This window comes from Pagrus pagrus (genome assembly GCF_965226575.1).
Source record: "Pagrus pagrus genome assembly, chromosome: 21".
NCBI lineage: Eukaryota > Metazoa > Chordata > Actinopteri > Spariformes > Sparidae > Pagrus > Pagrus pagrus.
This window is the reverse complement of record NC_140208.1, coordinates 13,524,486-13,540,119: the sequence shown is the minus strand read 5'-3', so window position 1 is coordinate 13,540,119 and position 15,634 is coordinate 13,524,486. Positions and strand designations below refer to the sequence as shown.

General features: G+C 41.1%; 1 protein-coding gene across 1 annotated transcript; it reads right to left on the bottom strand.

Moving 5' to 3' along the window:
* Positions 1-6,517: 6,517 nt before the first annotated feature.
* LOC311250144 (uncharacterized protein) lies at positions 6,518-14,410 on the bottom strand. Its single transcript, XM_084341720.1, has 2 exons — positions 14,094-14,410; positions 6,518-13,983 (listed from the first exon to the last, which is right to left on the bottom strand). Exons 1-2 carry the CDS (start codon positions 14,131-14,133, stop codon positions 13,085-13,087), a joined length of 939 nt encoding a protein of 312 aa, XP_084197846.1. The 5' UTR covers positions 14,134-14,410; the 3' UTR covers positions 6,518-13,084.
* Positions 14,411-15,634: the final 1,224 nt, after the last annotated feature.

Genomic DNA, 15,634 nt, shown 5'->3' with positions numbered 1-15,634 from the left:
CATGTTCATTCCAAAACTAATACACTGTGTCTAAATCTCTCCCTCTCTGTCTCCCTCTCGCACACACTGTCTCTTCAGTCTCAGTTCCTCCATATAATTAAGCTAATGGTTCTTGAGTCAGTGATAGACAAGGGGAAACATGCTGTTTCCCCCTTGTGCCTATTGAAGGGACAAAATTGGTGTTCTCTCCGTGTCTCTATCTGTTTATATCTGACTTGACCCTGTCCCTTTTTTCTTTTTTCTTTTTTTTTGGTTCTTCATTTCAGTGTCAAGTCCACACTCTCTGAAACTCTCTAAACTGTCTATCAACAAGAGGAGCCGGGAGGCTGTCACACAGCGCAGGCTGTTGAATAGACTCACTGCTGCTTCTTTTGTGTTTTCCTCAAAAACTCCCCAATGTCTTCGCTCAGTGGTGTTCTTCATGTCCGTCCTCTTTCTTATCTCATGTCCCTTCACCCAGTTCTCTCTCTCTAGTTCTGTCACACACACACAAACACACACACACACACACACACACACACACACACACACACACACACACACACACACACACACACACACACACACACGTGTATGTTCTGCTTCCATTAAATTGATTCCATGGCACAGACATGCATGGATGCATTAACACGACAATATAACGAACACAAGCCTCCAGAGAAAGATGACTCCCACTCCTTCATGCTAACAGCTCATGCCACACACATTTACCAGTGACACACACACACACACACACACACACACACACACACACACACACACACACACACACACTGCAATTTAAAGCCATCACTCTGCCAACTCTGGCAAAAGACCCTTCAATCCCTATTTCGCATTTTTGGGCTTTATTCCACCTCCCTCCCTCTGCCCCTTCTCTTCCTCCTCCTCGTCATATCTCTACTCTCCTGCCTCCTGTTTATGAGAACTGAAAATCCTCCTCATTATAAATGCATAGTCGTTACGTGCTCTCTCCACACCAATTATGTCGGGGGACGGGTGCAAGTGCTTCAGTGAAAACAGCTGACCAGAACAGAGTCCACAATAGCCCTGACAAGAACAAATGACATCAGCCAAGCAGTTGGCCTGGTTACACACAGATGACAAATCCTGACAGGAATAGTTTCTCCAACTAGTCAGACAATGGAGTCATGTATACTGTACAACTAGACAAAATATGCATTCTGTAAAATATAAATATATATTGCATTGTTTCATATTTTAATTATATAGCCAATTTCATACAGATTTCATACATACAGTTGCATTCCTTTTGCAAGATGTTCTTAAACCAGTGAACAGGCTTAGAAATACAAACACACAATAAAACAAAAAACGACAACAATAGCAAAAACATAACCCAGCATGCTCAAGGTAGCGCACAAATCACAACAGGAAGCAGGAAAACATTGATGCAATATAGTAACTATAACATCCAATATTTGGCTTAGGTGCAGGGGGGACGCAATATTTTCATGTGCATCTGTACAACCTCAATAAAAACATGAAAAGTAGCAGGGGACTTTTATTTTGATGCACCACTAGACACAACTGAAGTATTTGTACTTAAAAATTACAGTACTGATTTGTGCTGATGTATTTTCCTTCACATAATAAAAGAGATTTCCACTATCGATTGTGTTCACATTGGTGCATACAATTCACTAGAATACAAGAAAGTATCACGGTTTAGATCTTTTCTTATTTATTTCCAGTTTTATTTTGTAGCTTTTATCCTCATGTGTCATGTTTCACTTTCCACTTCCTCCCTTTGTCTATTTCCCCGCCCTTTTTCTGTGTAGACCTGTGTCTCATTAGTTAATCACCTCCAGTGTTTTCCCCTCACTCTTCGTTGGTTCATCTCGTATTGCCTCTGTGTTTCCTCCGTCTCTCTGTCACATCTTCCCGTCGTGTGTTTCCTGCTTTTGCTGCCTGAGTTTGTTCTTTGTTTTGTTTTGTTTTGTCTCTAGCCTTTTTGTTTATCACATTTTGGCTCTTGGATTACGGGTCTGTGGTTTTCAGCTTTCATTAAAACTCACTTTTTTATGTGAACCTGCCTGCCTCCATGTCTGCATTTGGGTCCTATTTTTGTGAACTGGACAGAAAGTGTTTGACACTAGCAAAGTAGCGACTGCCTCTCTCTCTTCCCTCTCGCTCCAGAAGAATTCCACTGATTTTATGTATTAATCTATTTAATTCACATATTTATGTAAATATTAACTTATTAAACTAGCTCATTGGTTCAAATGGAGGATAAAACTGAAACATAAACAACATTATTTTGTTAGTAGATACTGCATTTTCTCTGAACCTTTCTGGTTGTCAAACAGATTCATTTTTAGGGGATTAACTAGTAACTGAACCTCCACTAATAATAAAATAATGCCGAACAGAGCCGAGTCGGATGAAAGAAACAATCATGGAACTCCAAGGTCCTCTTTTGTCTGACTCGCAGCCATGTACCCACAAGGTCATTGTGTAGCGGATGGAACGAAAGGACTCGAGCTTCTCACTGCACTCTACGACACTGCTCCTTCTGTATTATCACTCCTTGACATGAGCTACCCTGATGTATCGCATGACTCACCGGCCTATGAACGTGTGAAATGGAAATGCTAGCATGCCTTTATGTTAGAAATGAAAAGGCACGAGCTGATACAGACATTAAAGAAAGCTATACAGCCGCTGCTGTGAAGCCTGGAGTGCGGGGGAATGGAGAGCGACAGATAGGAGAGAAAACTGCATCCAGACAACAAAGACTAAAGTTGCAGAAGAGGGAAGGAGGACATGGGGATTAAAATCTTGATTCCAGTGCTGTAGTGTTTATGCTTTTGCAGAGCCCATATCTGCAGAAGTAATTAATAAACCTCACGAAAGTGCATCGTCGACAATTCCCGAAAAAAATTAAAAACTCATTCAGCCAAACACTTCACAAGAACGTTTTCGCCTGAGTTGATCCAGTCAATATGTAAGAAGATGAGGGAAAAACACCAGGGAAGCAACAATAAACTCTTAGCTACCCAAGAAACTGTCTTTGTTCCTTTCAGCTAATGACTGGGTAGTACTTAAAGATCCAGAGGAAGCAACAGCTTGAGGCAAAAGAAATATGAACACTTTTATTATATTACTTTGTAATAGTCAAGAGAGTGTGAAACAATAAATGGAAACAGCGCCACAAATTTTTGCCTAAAGCATGTGCTCGAAAGAGAGTTTTATATCACATTACTGCCTTTACACACTGCACATCATCCTGGGTGCTGCCCCAGTTACCTATTCTATTTTTCCAACTCATCCCCTATAGAGCTTTACATCCAGAGACAAGGGAGGCTCTGACTAAGTGAGGCATTATTAGACGTCCACTCAAGCAAGTGAAAAAAAATGTTCCGATGCAAGGACAGGAAGAACTGTAAAACGTATCTCAGAGCTGTCTCATTTAAAGTTGTCTTTGTTGGAGTTTTTCTCAAGGAAAACAACATGCGTGGTGACGAACAGAAAGACACTGAAGAGATGTTTGACGCATTCAGCGAGCGGCCTTGGTTGCCAGATGGAGACAAGCAGCTGGAAGAGTCATGGAGGGCAGGGAACAAGTTTACATCAGTGCATGACCGACTGTGACATGTGCAGATGAGTGTGTGCAGCAGCTTATGAACCCCGCAGCCTAATGTGCACATCCACATAACAGGCATGTGTCCGTGGCCATGTGCCATGCACATTGGCTCATGATAAAGGGATGTGAATATGTCTACGTAGTGTGTGTTCACAGTACGACAACAGCTCCCTCTACCTCATAATCTCTAATATATACATATATAGTCCACAGGCTGTGACAGATAACATAACCTTTTATGGAAAAAGCAGGAATGAGTATAACCGCACAGGTTGTTTCAGCTCGCTTATTTTCTCATTGAACTAAATGAGAAAATTACTGAGGAGAGACAGCCTTTAAAGATTATTGCCTCTGCCCCCGCCTTAGTGGACATTAATGGCTTCTCACCTTCTCTGGATGACTGGAGTTCGAACCATTACATAGTCAGACTCCTACATTCAGACTGTTATCTATCATTTAATGGCGTAAAAACACTGTTAATGCTGAAGTTTGAGACCCACCAACAGGTCACAATAGAGACCTATATAGATAATGGAGACATATATAGATAATGTGCCCTCTATGGTGGCCCAGTGTGCAAGTAAACATATTGCAGTGCGCTAATCGGAGCCCTTAAAATCGAGAAAACGTAGTGCCCATAGGGAGTCCTCCCGGGGGAGAAAACGTGATGCATTACTGTGTAGACTGCCTAACATGCTAGAAAAGGATTTGGATTTGTGTCCACCATAAATGCTTCGTGACTTTCTGCTATTTTTTGCCTGCGCCTCAGACAACCTGAGCCAGCCCATTATTTTCAGTGTTTGAGGGTTGCTTGGTGCCCTCTCGTAACTCAGGGCCCGGGACAACTGGCCTGGTGTCCCCTTCCTGTCAGCGGCCCTGGTTAGGAGACTCAATAGCTGCTGTTACATGAACCAAATTTCTTCAGACTCATTGAAATCATTCTGATTAGGGAGTCCAACTTAACTGTTTGCATGGACTTTAGATAAAGTCACCTGATAAGCTGAGCATTTACATCCCCCTTAACTTTTTTGACATGTGCAAAGTGGTTGAGCCAACTGTAAAGCATCTAATCACCTTAAAACATGATGACAGCTTATTAAGCAACAATGCAACATATACAATACAACTTTGTAGTTGTCATGTTCACTTTCATTCATACATACATACTTAAGCTTGTATCCATGTGATGAGAGTGGAAGCTAGTTAGCATAGCTCGTCCGGCATCATGGAGAGGAGGGAGTTTAGCTAGCATCAGCTGTGTCTCTACATTTGGGTTCAGTTGTGGTGATGGATCACATCATGTAAAATACATAACTAGAGAATTAGACTAGAGAACAAGATTTTTTAACATCTCTCAAACAGTTATTACTATTGTGAGTCACTGGACAGTTACTGTCTTTAAAGCTTTTACATGTTTGAACACAACAATGTCAAAATGTAATATCAATTTGGTTCAGCTGCTAACAACTCATTAAACCCGTGACAATGGATTATACGGAAATGTAGTTTTGTTTTAATGGGACACAAGCCAAACAGGCAGATTTATATAAAGTATTTGTTTTTTTCTTGATTTTTTTTCAACAATTGTTAATTCCAGGTCATCTTCCACCACTAGATGTTTAAAATGCACTTTTAAACTGTAATGGAGTGAGCGCAAATGCACCTAATTGATAAAAATGTTCACTGAACCACCTCTTTAATTCATGTTGGGAGCCTATTTCAATCAAATCATAGACGTTTTATCACAAATGGCCTCAGGCTGCAGTTGTGGAGGCGTCTGTGTCATGCTTTTTTCAATCTAATTTAATCGCTGTTATAATAAATCACTATAAAATTAGTATTTACTGCTTCATATAAGATATAGAACATTGTGCAATATTTATTAAAAGTCCTGCATCATTTAAATCTCTGGCAGCTTTGTATGCATTCGCTCACAAAATTCGGGCTGACAAGCTGTTATGTCAGCAACGTCTAAATCTGAGCTAAAGTGTAAAGGGCTGAAATGTTGTCTGAAAACCGGAGCATGCCATCGACTTGGTGTTTTCCCCCCTCGAAAGTGCATACATCCAGCCCCAGGTGAGTGCAGCCAGCCACGTTCAAAACTGAATTCTATTAAAAGTACATTGATATGCAAAAAGGCTTGAAAGGGCATTTGGAAATGAAGATTTTTAAGCCTGATGTTGCACACGAAGTCATTGTACAGTAGGAGTGCTCGGCGAGAAAAGAAAAATGAATGTTTTAATGTATATTTTATTAAAAAAAAAAGTGGCTTTCTGTCACTGCCAAGCAAGAAACGGTCTGCACTTCAAGCTGTATCATTTCACAGGACACTGAAAAGAGAAAATTGATTCAAAATTTTAAATGAGGTGTTCATGGCCAAACACCAGGTTTTATACATTTTTCAGCAGTACAAGAAACGTGTCACTGCAAGTGGCTTTTATATGGTGAGTATAGTTTGAACCAATTTAATCAACTTTTATCTGCAGATTAAAAAACATGTGAATTGCGATAACAAGTTGGATTTAAAGAAATTTCAGTTTGAAGCTCTAATCAGAGGGTGATATCTGATGAGATTGATTTTTGCTAATTTTAGACCGTGACAGACAGGCAGCAGAGAAACACGCATGAAACAAGGCTTTAATTATGTCGAACCTGATTAATAAACATAAACAAAATGACATTTTAACATGAGATGTTCTCTTTTTTCATAATTATTTGATTGCCTTATTACACGACGCACGCTCGAGGCTGTAATCAGCAAGTCTGTTGAAGTGTTTGAGCGTGTTGGTGAATTATGGATCTGAAAAAGAGGAAAGAACAGAAGAAATAGGAGGCGGCAGAAAGATAAAAAGAGGAGGAAGGAGATGAAGAGATGGGCTGTCAGATAAACGTTTCAGAAGCAGAGAGTCATCACGATCATTTCAGAGAATTCAAATTGTCTTTTTATTATCTCCTGGGCAGAAGAACAAGAGTGTCAAAAAATCAATTCATCTGGAAAATGCATCACTGAGGAGACTGAAGGTATTCCGCTTCTGTTGAGATATTGATTTTACATATCAGGGACACCTCCTTCACTCTCACGATGCTTTTGAAATTCCTCAGGGATTCAGGATTTATTGGAAAAAACATATCAGAGTGATGTGCCTCTGTTGAGGAGAGACAGGTCTTTAATGCATCAGGTTGTTTACCGCGAAAACATTTTCACGAAGACAACACATGAATATTCCAAACAGCCATACAAACATTTACGATCCCTCCATTCAGAGATTACTTTCCAAATTGCACAATCTGCATTCCTTCGCATCTACGCCTCACCCTCGTCTATTATTAACCCATTGTGAGACGTTAAATAACAGTTTAAGAGGGTAATTTAACAGATTAGAGGTTAGAAAACAAGACAAATGAGAGTAAGTAGAGTATGATAAAGCAAAACACTATCTAAATTTTCCAATCCGAATTCTCCAGTCCGTGGTGTAATGGCTCTCCAGAAACAAATATATTAAGTCTGTCAGATTACAACCAAGTCAAGTGATGCCTGGAACATTATACCTTCAAGAGTGACCTTTCATTATCCAGTAGTGCACTTATGCTCTCACAGGAAAAATCTCTGATCCGGGCTGACATAAAGAGATTCCCTGATAAATTAAAGTATTAATATTTATGTCAGAGTACACAGTAAGAAGAAAGTTGGAGGCTTTGAAAACAAAAGTTCTCTGCAGTGTAGATGTGTGTGTTTGACATTTTGGGGTAAAACACTTTTTTGCTTTAAGGCACAGACTCGGTTAAGAAGATTGAATCAACTCTCATATCTGTCTGTTAAATATCAGCTGCAGCCGGTAGCTTTGCTTCGCACAAAGTTTCCAAATTTCTTCAACCAGCACGTCTAAAGTTCGATAATTAACTTGTTATATTGAGTTTGTTTAAATGCACAATATATCATTTGCCACCAGGAGTCTCCCTATCAAAACAAAAGACTTTTGCCAAGTGTTTGTGGGGAGGGCTGGGCAGAGCGGGGCGACATCGCCGCTGCTCAGCTGCGCAGACTGGCCAGCTCTGGAGGAGAGAGCTGGGTGCAGAGCCAGACCTTCTGGAGGAATAAACACCTGGAGTCACATCGGACTCTGCTCCAATCCAGAGCTGTTTACTGACGGGAAAACTCAGAGATTACTTTTTAACTTTTGGGATTAAAAGTGTATTTATCTTCACTCCTGTTTATTAATCTGACTGCAGCAGCGGCCTCCATTGTCGGTTGTTTACTTTCTGTACTGCTTACTGCCGACTGAAGCTGGAGGAGAAATGTACTTTACTTCTTTAACATTACAGAGAGGAGAGGGGTAGGGAAGAGAGAGAACTGGAGTCTGTGGTGAGTGGTGAGTGCTGAGTTTAGTGACACTTGACCTGAATTTAAACACACAGACATACGCACCCTCAGTGTCAGCCATTGTGTTGCTTGCTAGTTTACAGCTAATGTAAAGTAATCCGGCTGTTCGGGGCAAACATGCTTTGTTGGTTGTGAATACACAATTAAACAACTTAACACTGCTGATGAAAAGCTGTTTCCTGCTGTCTCCGGTCTTTATGCTAAGCTAGGCTAACTGTCTCTTGGCTGTAGCTTCATAAACCAGCGAACAAATATGAGAGCGGTATCAATTTTCTCATCTAATTGTCAAGTATGAACTCACGCCAGCAGCTGTTAAACTGTCCAAACATTTACAAGACAGACACCTGGTGATATATTCTGTTATCACCACTGGGAGGCCAAGTTTACTGTATACTGCCTGCAGGCGACAAGGGAAACAAGGCGCTGATGACACATCCACACACACTCATGTCAGTCATTACGGATTCACATATTCACACACACACACACACACACACACACACACACTAGCTCCCTTTGCCCCCGAACACACACAAATGCATGCGCACACACACACACACACACACACACACGCACACACACACACGTATGCACACACTGACACCCCCATAAACAGTGTTAAATCTCCACCACGTTCAGCCCCAATTGTAATCCGCCAGCCAGTTGCTAGGCAACACTGGAACTTGTAATAGCACTCGAGTATCATGGCCCGCCACCGGTGGTGTGGGGGCGGGGGTGGGGGGGTGGATGGGAGATGCCGGGGTGAAGAGGTTGCGAGTTTTTTTTTTTTGGAGAGGTACCCTCTGGGGTGGAGGGGGTGACGGTCACTCCAACTGGTGCTTTGATGGAGACTTATTTGCTCCTCCTCAGACCGCCCAATCGTCTCTGTAACCGTCATGGGACCCGACAGTCAACACTAATGCTATTTCTGACAAGAGCAGTTTAACAAGAGGGGTTATGATGTTAGATGGAGGGCAGAACAGCAGGGAGATGTGACAAGATGTCGCCTCCGATTATTTTCCCAGTGTGTTCTGACAGAATCAGGGGTGGGTGTAAGGATGGGGGATATTAGAAAGAATAATATCACAAAACTGGGCTGCAACTAACGATTTATTTGATTATTTTATGTAATATTTTATTCATGTTTAAAATATAAACAGAAATGTAGGGAGAGAATGACAGCATTAATATCAAAACTGCACTGGAAATAGCACTAACAACAACATTAAATGAATAAAGAGAATGATAACACTTCATTTTACAGGTACACAAAGTTAATGGTAAGTAGGTGGTAATTACTATGTAACATGAAATTACCACAATAACTACCTTCATAAACTTATCTAAAACTATCAACAGAATGGGAAGAAATAACAGGTTCAACATTATGTCTATTTATTGCCAGCATTGCACCTTTAAACCGCAACAGTTCACTTTAATTTAGCGGCCTGCTGAGGGGAAGTTGGATTTGACTGCAAAGCTGCACCGCCGATCCTCCTTTCCAACATGTCACACCAGCAACCATGTGATATACCCTCTGCTCCATCCCTCATCCCTAAGAGGCGACCTGGGAGCAAGTTTGTCAGGCTTAGTCAAGCTTACTGCACCTTCTGCCTGTCGCCAAGCAGAACCAAACTAACCCCCCCAGTGGAGAAGCGGCGCTGCATACTGGAGCTCAACCATGCCAAAGGGGGCAATTTAAAAAACATTATAATCACACGAGGGGAAATGTCTCTGGCTCGATAATTAGCAGTGGAGAATGGGGGGATATCTTTGATGCTGTTTGGTTTGGCTACTTTACAACAGCATAATGGTTTCCTTCATTATTCTTTTTTCAGCTGACTCCGCTGCACTCTCTGGAGAAAGGAAATATGTGCATTTATAATTTATGCAGCTTTGGTTAATGGTCTTGTGTGGAGGTTTGAGTGTAAACTGTAATCATCATAGCACTGCTGTGTTTTAGTATACAGCCAAAATAAATCCAATGCATGTTATAAATGACATTAGTTGGACGAAGTTTCACAGTTTGGGAAAGACACTTATCTGCTGACCAGACAAGAATTATATGAAAAGATCAATACTTATTTCATATCTATCCATTAAGTATAAGGAAAGCGCCAGTAGCCAGTTGCCTGAACAGAATAGAGTGCCACAAGTTAATATTTTTACCTGAAATAATGTCTGTGATGGACAAATCAAATCAAAAATGCGGTGTTTATCTTATCTTGCTGTACAAAACATGTACGTATAATAAACTTGTGTTTGCCACAGAACTTATTTTCCGAAATAATCCAAAATCCACCTGAAAAATCCTGTAGGCTTTTTGTTGAGGGAACCAGGGTGATGCTAATTACCAGGTTGGCCTTGCAGCACACTATAGGGGGGCTCATGTGTATTATGACTATTGAACTAAGGAACATATCAACCTGGGAACACGGATATACCCCCTGCTGGACTATTTCTTGGCCAGGGTCAGAGCCCCCACTGGTGGCACGACAGCCTTGAGGTGATGAATCGACAGTCAAAATGTAATCTGACACAGAGCTGGTGTGTGCACGGACTCAACAAAATATATACTGTGTTGATTCTTGAGCTTTAGAGGCGCTGGTATCGATTTCTTTTTACCTGTTGACAGTGCCAGGCTACCCTATTACCCCTGTTACATTAAGTTTAGCTAAACAGCTGCTGACTGTCACTGAGAATTTATCGGAGAGATATGAGAGTGGTGTCACTCTTCTCATTTAACTCTTAAAAGAGGGAGATTTTTCCAATAATGAGTGTTGTTTTCAGCTAATCAATGTGGCTCGTTGGAGCCTAGAGTGAGATTTTTAGTCAGCAGCCAACAGCCTCAGTGTGAGAACTGTTGCTGCTGCAGTCACACGTTTACTCATCTGGACTCACACACAAGGTCCCTCAGCTGCAACAATAGTAATAGTGTGGCCCCGCCACTGTTCGCCCAGGCATATCTGCACATGGACCATTTGTTTCACCACTTTCACCACATTGCCTCTCTCCGTCTCTGTTCGCCATCTGCCTTTATGGCCCCTGACAACTCATGTGACAAATAGCCTCCAGGACGCCTCTCTGCTGATACCTCAGCTCCCTCCACAATCTGCACTTTCCTCTTTGATGATAATCATCTGGTAGCGAGGACTGACCGTGTGCATCAGCCATTGGGAATCACTGTCTGGCATCAGTATCCACCAGCTGCCACCATCAATCATTGAGTCTGTTTCACAGCCACTGTTTGTGTGATGCAGTGAAACCATGCCACCCTGTGGAGGGAAAATCCTAGAGCCATCTCAAGCTGGATTTGAGAGCTTGATTTTAATGTAATGTAATGCTTTATTGATACCTGGAGGAGAATTCTCTCTTTGCTTTTCTCCCTCCACCTTTAGGTGAGAGCACTGGCTCGGATACAAAACAGCCGTGTCTCGCTCGAGGACATGTTAGCAGGATGGATGCTTGCTGACACTGCAGCTTGGAGCCGAGTCCTCCGGGGGAACAGCGGTCTTCAAACTAATATGCCATCCTTACTGCAATCCAGATCTGATGGCTTAAATTTCTCCTTCAAACATGCAAAGATCATTCCAGGTGAGTTTTACTCTTACTCAGTGTGTCAGATATGTAGTTTTCAGCTCAATAAATCAGTGAATCTAGGTTGAATACAACTGATTTTCATGAATGTCACATTTTTACATCAGTGAGATCCCATAATTTAACCCATGGATTTCTTCCATCAAGTTTTTTGTCTACTTTTCCACATGATTGAGGCACCTGAATAGGTTTAATATGCCAAAACACCCATGTGTGAGGGACCAGTAACTAGGCTAAATTCCTTCTGCACCCCACTTAAATAGTAATGGGTCTGACCTACACTGTGTAATGGCTGGCGCAGGGACAAGGCCCATTGGACCCCTGGATTCATTGGTAATGAATAACTTCTTCAGCCCTTTTGACCTGCTGGATGAACAGTGTTTTAGATTCTAATCTTTAGTTTTAGATTTATGAGGTTAAAATGGTCACATAGTTACACGTGTGAAAAAACAAATCTTGATTATTCCACTGAAAGGGCTGGAAGGCAGATCTTTTTTTTACTTTGGACAGAGTCAGGGTAGCTGTTTAGCCTTGTTTCCAGTCTTAATGCTAACCTAAGCTATCCTAAGTTGAGAGTGGCATTCATCCTGTCACATAACTCTCCTAACTCAGCATAGCACTTTTAATTTACATAACTATAAATTTAACAGTGCTAATTTTAACAGTGCTCGGATTACTCCGATTGTACTGTTTAACTAATCTGTTTCTCTCAAAAACAAAACTTGGATCAACTGATATTTGTCACTTTGATCTCAAACATCACATAAATACCTCTTTCCTCTTGGAAAACGTTGTAGTCTTGTTTCAAATACAAACATAGTTTGAATAATGAAAACGATGTCAGCAAGTTAAGTTTTGAATTTTATTGGTTTTTTAATTGTTTTTACTATTATTGTTATTATTATTATTATTATTAGTAGTAGTAGTAGTAGTAGTAGTGTTAGTATTGTTATTATTAATGTTATTATTATTATTATTATTATTAATGCTATTATTATTATTACTATTATTATTACTATTATTATTATTATTATTATTATTAGTACTAGTAGTAGTATTACTATTATTGTTGTTGTTGTTGTTGTTGTTGTTGTTGATGAAGGTTCTCAGTCATCCAGGTCATGGTAATTCTAAGTGCTGTATCATAGGCAACTGGACTTGTTTCCGTTTTCTTGAAAACCTTCATCAGCATCAACAAATACACTTTTTAGATTTCCACGCAATGTCTCCGATTGTGGGAGGAAGCCGGAGCACCCGGAGAGAACCCACGACGGCACGGGGAGAACATGCAAACTCTGCAGAGAAAGGCCCTGCCCGGTCCTTCTTGCTGTGGGGCAACAGCACTAACCCAACATAAACCGCTGTATCAGGACCGCAAGAGAAGCAGACATCACCAGCAACACTGTGGTCAGGTCGGGTTTCGCAGGTCGACTAGGGTCGTCCGCTCAGAATCAATCCCGTGTCTCAGTGTAAAAGTCAGTCGTCACTGATTGTGTCTCATTTTAACGTCTCTGTCTTTTGCTGCCTCTCCCTTCCTCTCTGTCGTCCCTTTTCCTAGACCTCTTTCTACCTGGCTGTGGGTCTTCCTCCTCCATCTGCTGGCTATCTTCCTTTCCAGTCTCTTCCACAGCACCCTCATCTTCAGTCAGATCAATAATACAACTACTCTGAGCAAGATTGTGTCCAGTTGTGTCCGTATCCGTGTCGCTGTCGGCAAACTCATAACACTGTCTTAATTTTTTGCTGCTGCTAGCCTTATCTTCATCTTCGTCATGCTCTCTTGACCTTTTCCTGGATGGACCAGGCAGAGGGTCCTCTTCAGCAACCTCAGCACTAGCACCTGCATGTTCGACTGCTGTATTTCCAGTATTCTTGTCAGTGTCGTTATGGTCACTGCAAATGCTGCCAGTGTCGATGTCTGATGAGCAGTCATCCTCGTCCCACCAACTGAATCTCTTCCTACTTCTCTCTTCATCGTCCTGTTCATCCTCCTCCTCCATCCTGGACCTCTGCATTGAACTTCCAAGCAGGAGGTCATGCTCTTCTACATCCTGACTGACTCCAACAGCAACCTCAGCACTGGCAACAGCGTCATTATTGTTGTCATCGTTATCAACATCGTGATCGTCAATGTTGTCAATGTCAACATCGTCATTGTCAAGGTCGTCAGCGTTGTAATGGTTTTCGTTGTTGTCATGGTTTTCGTTGTTTTCATTATTGGCTGGATTTTCATTGTTTTCATCGTCGTTGACATGTATTTGGAGGAACCTTATAACCAGAGCCACGCCCTCAATGCCATATTCATCCATGATTACCTCCAGCCACTCAATAAAATCATCTATAAAGTCACCGGCTGCTTCCTCATGGTTCCTTACCCTTAAACGCGGCTGGATTCGCTGGCCTGTAAGATAAGAAAAATAATTATGTCACCATTAATAAAAACTGTAAATCAGTGTCCTGTAAATAGCTTTTGGAAAGACTCTGTAAAATGAAGAATCAAGTATCACTTACAATTTTCACCGTTGTGATCTGCGTCTCCTCTGTCGGCCATTCGACTGAATAGATCAACCAAAGCAATCAGGTTATCTCTCCTCTTCTTTTTCTGGTGTGGTAGTATACGAGACTAAATATAACTGTCAAGAAATGCACTTTTTAGTCACAGCGCTTCAATAGGTTTACACTATGCCAATGTTGGCTGTAAGTCTACACCGCTATTTAAAATTTGCCTCTAATCCTAAAACAAATTTGATCTGTGTTGTGTTGGACTGAGTGCGGAATTCTGTGCACACTTTGTTACATCTTTGTTCTATGGTGACAAATTAAGTTCTAGAACTCCACAGTGCTGCCTTGATCTTGACTTTGATCTTCTAACACAAACAATAAATCATTAATGAATGAATGAGTGAATGAATGAATTACTCTGTGCTGTTGTTCTCCATTGTTGTCCAGAAACTATTATATACAAATCAATAATACACATGTTGCACTGTTCGTCCTGTGCCCTCACCTGGATGAACATTGGCACTTATTTTGAGTCAATCCCACATTCACCTTCCTACAGAAGCATATACATATATTCATGTTGCAGCAGATAAACAAGGGTCTTGTGCTGCATGTTGGTTCACACTGTATTTACCCCTTCAGAACTCCCCAAATTGGGCCACCTTAGCTACAATACTAATGCTGGTAGCAGTAGCAAAATATGTCATTTCTGAGACTCAAACTGGTTTTTATTTAAAGCAACATTATGTAGAAATTGTTTCTGAGTACAACACCTCTGTTGTAAACACAAATCCCAGGTCTGTAACAATTTATCAGACTTAATGTAGGTGCTTAATACAAACAAAGCTCATTACGTCACAACAATGTTATGTGAAAAGTTGTATGTTGAAGTAAACATGTATGTTACGCTGTGGTCCTACCCTCTCACTGAAGGTACACAAACGTTACATAATGTTGCTTTAAGTTCAAGCAGTGGTCAGCAGCATTTGGCTGCAGCCACAAAGGTCATCGCAGATCAAGTTGTAGTGTGTCAATAAACATTAACTTTAACTGGTGGATTCACCTGTGGTTGATTCGGGTCCTTTAATGAGATTTATAGACAACAGAATATCACCTGCCTTTTTGTTCAGCACAGCACACACAGGAAATCACTGCGCCCAGCCAAGAAATTGTCCCTAGTTTGGCACCGAGCTTCAGTAATACCCAAATGTTTTGTTGTTATTTTCACACTTTTGTTTTGTATTAATTAAACAAATGAGATACAACATGTTCATTCAGTGTGAAGCTGGCAGGCAGATCTTTTTAAACCTTTGGATTGTGGCAGGCTAGCTGTTACTCCCTTGTTTCTAGTCTATAATGTGGGTTTGTGTTCATTCTTTGAAGACAACAATCTTCTTTTGGATAAAATCATTGGATAAAAGTTCTATGATGAACTTTATTTAGAAATGATCGGGTTTAATTGTGTGAAATGATCTGAACTGGCTTTGAATGCCAGCGGCGGAAAGCAGAGGAGGGACTCAGGCTGTGATCTGCCTGGATTATTATGGGTT

Excerpts from the sequence above, each read along its gene's own strand:
- LOC311250144 (XM_084341720.1), bottom strand. The coding sequence starts at position 14,133 with ATGGCCGACAGAGGAGACGCAGATCACAACGGTGAAAATT. Across the intron at positions 13,984-14,093 it reads AGATCACAACGGTGAAAATT|GCCAGCGAATCCAGCCGCGT; the intron begins GTAAGTGATACT and ends CTTATCTTACAG.